The sequence below is a fragment of the Electrona antarctica genome (genome assembly GCF_951216825.1).
Source record: "Electrona antarctica genome assembly, chromosome: 14".
Classification (NCBI taxonomy): domain Eukaryota; kingdom Metazoa; phylum Chordata; class Actinopteri; order Myctophiformes; family Myctophidae; genus Electrona; species Electrona antarctica.
In genome coordinates, this window is record NC_136795.1 from 21,141,297 (window position 1) to 21,147,493 (window position 6,197).

The 6,197-nt window shown below is 47.3% G+C and overlaps 2 protein-coding genes across 2 annotated transcripts; both read left to right on the top strand.

Annotated features, from left to right (window-relative positions):
- Positions 1-418: 418 nt before the first annotated feature.
- Positions 419-2,134, top strand: LOC306937064 (serine/threonine-protein kinase RIO3-like; the record flags this gene model as incomplete). Its single annotated transcript, XM_079520738.1, has 1 exon — positions 419-2,134. One exon carries the CDS (start codon positions 419-421, stop codon positions 2,132-2,134), a length of 1,716 nt encoding a protein of 571 aa, XP_079376864.1.
- Positions 2,135-5,044: 2,910 nt separating this feature from the next.
- Positions 5,045-5,821, top strand: LOC306937065 (holocytochrome c-type synthase-like; the record flags this gene model as incomplete). The annotated part of the gene is made up of 1 exon (XM_079520739.1): positions 5,045-5,821. One exon carries the CDS (start codon positions 5,045-5,047, stop codon positions 5,819-5,821), a length of 777 nt encoding a protein of 258 aa, XP_079376865.1.
- Between the last annotated feature and the right edge of the window lie 376 nt (positions 5,822-6,197).

Genomic DNA, 6,197 nt, shown 5'->3' on the forward strand with positions numbered 1-6,197 from the left:
ATACAGAGATCTCCATATATGGGTATAAAAAGGACACAGGCACGGGATCTCCATATATGGGCAAAAAAGGGACACAGACAGTCAGGTACGTTGACCATGACATCGGTCGGATTGGTGGTGTGAGGGCCATGTGATTTCCCAAATATGGGCCAGATTTAATCTGACATCATGCAACAGATGTCTGAGCCTATGGCATCAGGCATGTACAACTGCATGATGTCAGTATATGACATCAGTACCGTGTCTATATCAGTACTCAGCATTGCCCCGATTTAATCATTCCCTTTGTCTCCCCCTCTTAGACACCTGCAGTAACATTTGAACCCTTTACTGTCTTTAACACGTTATATAAGACCTTGTGTGTCATACATCAATTGTTTGTACTTCACAGTGTCAGCTTGTTGTTTGGTTCACGGACATGGACCCAGTATCACTCGCTGATGTGATGAGCGAACAGCTAGCCAAACAACTGGACGATGAGAACCACAACATGAACACATTCTCAGAGTCCAGTGCAGAAACAGACACCACCGGTGACTTTGTGTTGGCTCAGATGCTGCAAACGCAGTTCAACCGTGAGTTCGATACTCAGCCGCGTACGGAGGACAAAAACACACCGGTTAAGTTTGACCGCAGGTTTCACCACGAGCAGTCTCATACCCTGCTGCATCAGGAGGAGAGGAAGTTCAAGGACCTGGAGAGTGACAACCACAACCTAAACACACTCTCTGAGTCCAGTGCAGAAACAGACACCGCCAGTGACCTTGTGTTGGCTCAGATGCTGCAGATGCAGTTCGACCGCGAGTCCGATACTCGGATGCGTGCAGAGGAAAAGAAGTTGAACGGAAACAGAAAGCTGTCCATCTCGTATGAGAAATATTGTAAGGTCCATCCATATGAGGACAACAGTGAAAGAGAGGATGAGGACGAGGACGACTGGCAGGAGGAGGATGATCCCTACAGTAGAGCACCTAAACCTCCGGTTATGTCCAGGAGGGGTTACATAGGAAAGGGAAAGAACATCACAACCAAACACGATGCGGTCATTAGTGGACGTAAGAACACGGCCCGAGTGGACAACTTTGCTTCCCGTGTTAACGTAGGCGATGAGCTGGACATGGATCTGAAGCTGTCCAATACGGTGTATAACTCTCTGAAGCAGCACTGTCACAGCGAGCAGAAACGCGGGGCACGTCTGCACGAGAAGAAGGAGCACTCCACCGCCGAGCAAGCTGTAGACCCTCGCACGCGTCTGATGATGTTTAAGCTGGTGAGCAGTGGCATCCTGGATCGCATCAACGGCTGCATCAGCACTGGGAAAGAGTCTGTCGTATTCCATGCCAATGGCGGGAGCCCGGAGGGCCGGAGTGTTCCGGACGAAGTGGTGCTGAAGGTCTTCAAGACGACTCTGAACGAGTTTAAGAACAGAGAGAGGTACATCAAAGATGATTACCGCTTCATAAAGCACTACAGCAAATTCAACCCCAGGAAGGTCATCAAACTCTGGGCTGAGAAAGAGATGCACAACCTGACCAGAATGAGGAAGGCAGGTATTTCGTGTCCAGAGGTGGTGTCATTGAAGACCCACATTCTGGTCATGTCATTCATCGGCCACGACCACGTGCCAGCTCCCAAACTCAAAGACGCCATGTTGGGACCAAACGATATGGAGGCTGCCTACAAACAGGTCCTACATATGATGCAGTTGTTATATAAGCAGTGTAACTTGGTCCACGCTGACCTCAGTGAGTACAATATGCTCTGGCACGACTACAAGGTGTGGCTGATCGATGTGAGTCAGTCCGTGGAACCAACTCACCCTCACGCTCTCGAGTTCCTCTTCAGAGATTGTCGCAACGTCTCCACGTTCTTCCAGAAGGGAGGTGTGGAAGAGGTGATGAGCGAGTACGATCTGTTTAACGCCGTAACGGGATTGGACCTCACCGTCACTGAAGGCGATGACCAAGGCGAGTTCATATCCCAGATTGTAGCTCTGGCGAAGATAAACGAAGGCCATGTCCAGATGAGTGACAGACAAGCTCACCGGTTCACTCTGGCAAAAGAATCAGACTCAGAATCAGACTCAGAATCAGAATCAGCTTTAGGTTTACAAGATAAAGAAGTGGGTGAATAGTTTTCGTGCATAGTTCACCACAGCGAGCACCAAACTTGATACTACAGTATATGGTACTATGATAGCACCACAGCAATGACGAACACCAGAACACCAGAACATTTCGTAACCTGAAACTTTCTAGAACCTATGATGTTCTGTGATCTTTTTTACACGAGATACACCCTTGAATGAGGAGAATATATGAAATATGATATGAAACAAAACAAAAAAATTGATAAAACATAAGCGATCTATACAAGCTCACAACACCTCACAACACGACACGTTGAGCTGATTTGGTACCTAACTTCTAATAAAAATATTAATGAAAGAAATGACTCCCAAGAAACGTTTTCAAGAAATCAAATATACATTTCTCAGGAAATTAAGAACCTTAATTAACAAAAAACATCGCATGGATGCACCTGGGACGTACGTATCCTCAGTGATGTATCCCAAGGTCATCGGGGTGTCGGGTCTCTCGAACATCATACCCCTCACTCAGGCAACCCAGCCGGGGTGATCAAGTCCCAACTTACGTTACGTCCCAGTAGCTACCCTCAATCAGTCCCATTAGGGCAAAACCAGGGCCACACAATCCTTTGTAGCTACTCCAGAACTACTCTGCCACGGCTGGGAGGTACGCTTCTGGCGCATGGAAGGACTAGGCTCTGTGGGTTGACTCCTGTCAGGAGTGGTGGGCAATGGTTCCGCAGACTCCACCCGAGCAGAAGGTGGTGCTGCGGGCTCCGCTTGCTGCTTGAATGGCCCTCCTAAAGGCCTCACAGAGGGTTTGTTGGGCTTCCTCCTTACGGAGGACACAGGCTGGGGCGCTAACCCATACTACTCACCCGGGTGCCGTCTACATTCCGGCTGTCACCCGTCTCTCCGGTGGTCACCAGACTATACCTGGAACTAATTTAAACCTATTTGTAAAACAATGCAATACTGCCTCATCAAAGTTGGTATTGTAACTTTATATATTGTCAATTACTTGCATGAGAGGGGGAGAGGTTGTGGAGTTATCTGCTTTAGCAGACAGTTTGAGGGTCCAATTGAGTTAAGAGGTTTTGTACGAAGAGCTTTTTACTACTTTTCACTGGTTCAATATTTTTAGGGGCTCTAGCCCATCCTATGCACAGCTTTCTGTATGAGCACGGAATGTGCTCAGCTGATTGGCTGAGCACAGAATGTGATGGTATATTATGTAATGTTATGTTTATTTATTTGATATCACAATCACAATAGTAGGCTACAAAGATGCATTGCTTACAGTGTTAGCACAAGTGCTAGTTTTCACCACCTGGCCACAGGACTTTTCTAGAAGTACGGTAACACTTTAGTTTAAAAAACCCAATCATGTACAAAAGGAATATAGTAAAAATATTATTATTAAATTATACCCATTACATTAACCTGCAAAACAAAAGTAAACATAATCACTCAGGTAACCAGTCAGAAACTATACATGTGAGCACAGTTGATTTGATTTCAACCATAGTTTGAGTCCTCTGTAGAACAAGTTACTATCCATCTCTGAGTCATAGTGACTTCGGACATAACTAGAGTACCGAAGTCCTGGCGTTATTCGCTCATCCCCTGGGTCGCTGATTTTGTTCTCGATGGAAAATAACCATGCGTCATCTTCGTATCGTCTCGAAATGTGGTCCAAAAATAAACTAACTAAAAAAGTGTGGTTGCCTCGATCGCTAATATAGGCCCCTCCCACTAATTTTGCAAGCCAATTACAATGTCACGTCACCCCTGTGTTCATTGTAAGTATTTCTGGGGGGATTTATCGCCCAAAAATCATGTTTTTACATAAAACGGTTAAAAATGTGCAATCGCAGCGCCCCCTATGGATGCAAATGGAATTGCTTTAGGCCCTGTGTTGATGCCATCACCCATGTGATTCAAATGTGGGTTGGATTGGGGGTTTGGTTCATGATTTGTGGCTATTTCTGTAAAATTGGCCCCTCCCACTAACTTCGGCAGCCGATTACGGCCGAACGATACGCACATCAAAACCTTTGTGAGATTTGGACAAAATCTGTAGGAGGAGGACCAAAAAGGAGGACCAAAAATGACCCAAGGAATCCAGGTATTTTGTTTTTTGAGGGGCGGCGCTAGCCGCTAGCCCCTCCTATACACAGGTTTATTGTTCGTCTTTAGTTCAATGTTTGTTTTGTACGCATTGACAATGAAGGGAAAATGTACGTCATGTGTCATTTTCGTCATATTGTCTCTTTATTGTTAATGGCATTTAATGTTTGTGCATGTTTGCACCGTTTGATTTACATCACCATTACATCACCTAATCAACATGAGTTAGACTTTAATATATTAGCGCCCCTCACTTCACAAGGGTGTGATTATTTACTTTACAACCTACGTTCAAGAGTTATAGGCTAAGCCAAAATGTAAAGTGGGCTGTTATAGCGCTACCATGAGGCCGACCGATATAATATATATATGTTAAATAATTATTATTATTTGTAATTATTATGAACCTCCCCTCAAAGTTCAGCACCTCAAGTTTAGCATGCATAATCGCCCGTAATGTACCATCCCCCCTGGGGTGATGGTACATTACGGGTTTACCTGAGTTTGTTATCATACACAACCGTATTCCATGTTTTTTGCACAGTGCCTGTTAGGGCAACCACCCTAATTTGGTTGTGTCCCGGCACTATATATATCACGATGACGTCATGCGTGAGGTCACAGTCACATGTACTGTTGAAGGTGTGACATCGGATCGACCAGAGCTCTAATCAGTTATAGTAAAGTAGAAATATAGATGTAGAAGTATAGAAGTAGAAGTATAGAAGTAGGGATAATTCAGTTCAAGTTGAGAAGAGGGAGTCAAAGAAAAAGTAGTGAAAGGGCAGCAGAGACATTGGAAACAAGTACAAGTACTGTGGAAGGATGGGAGCCTCACTGTCGACCCCTGCTGCGCCAACGCTGAAGACCGAAGAAGTGATGAACGCCCCATCCCAGGTCTGTCCCACGCACCAGGACCACCCGCAGCATGTCAAAACATCTCTGTCGGAATGTCCCATGCACCAAGCAGCGTCACCAGCAGGTCGAACCCATCAGGACAGGGCCTACGAGTTTGTGGTAAAGCACATCATCGACTCAACAAACATGATGCCTCCTTCTAACCAGGTGCCGGCTCCAGACCAGCCCTTCCCTCTGAGCCTCAACCGGCAGGAGTCCACCATACCCCAGTACGGTACCGACAAGAACTGGGTCTACCCCTCCGAACAGATCTTCTGGAACGCCATGCTCCGGAAGGGCTGGCGCTGGCGTGACAACGGCCTGTGTCCTGAAGACATAACCAACATCATTAAGATGCACAACCAGAACAACGAGCAGACCTGGCAGGAGATCCTCAAGTGGGAGGCTCTCCACGCGCATGAGTGCCCATGCGGTCCCTCTCTCAAACAGTTTGAGGGTAAAGCCCAACAGTATTCTCCCAGGGCACGCCTTCGTCACTGGATGGGGTACGAGCTGCCGTTTGACCGCCACGACTGGGTCGTGGACCGTTGTGGGAAGGAGGTGCGCTATGTCATCGACTACTACGATGGAGAGATCAACAAGGACACGTACCACTTCAGCAACCTGGACGTCCGTCCGGCTTTAGACTCCCTGGGGGCGGTCTGGGACCGCATGAAGGTGGCCCGGTGGCGCTGGTCCTCCTAACAAGGCTAGCAGTGGAAAGATTACTCCCCTAAGGATAAAACTCCTGCGGATAGAATGCAAGAGTTAAGGGCCAAAAAAGCCACTGGGAACAGGCAAGTGACACTGAGGAAATAACCAAACAGCGACATTCCCAAAGCCATCCAACAGGAGGCTGTAGGCTGGGCTGCTGAGACTGAGACCCTGATGTGAGGGCTACGTAGCAGCACCAACTGAGACCCTGATGTGAGGGCTACGTAGCAGCACCAACTGAGACCCTGATGTGAGGGCTACGTAGCAGCACCAACTGAGACCCTGATGTGAGGGCTATGTAGCAGCACCAACTGAGACCCTGATGTGAGGGCTACGTAGCAGCACCAACTGAGACCCTGATGTGAGG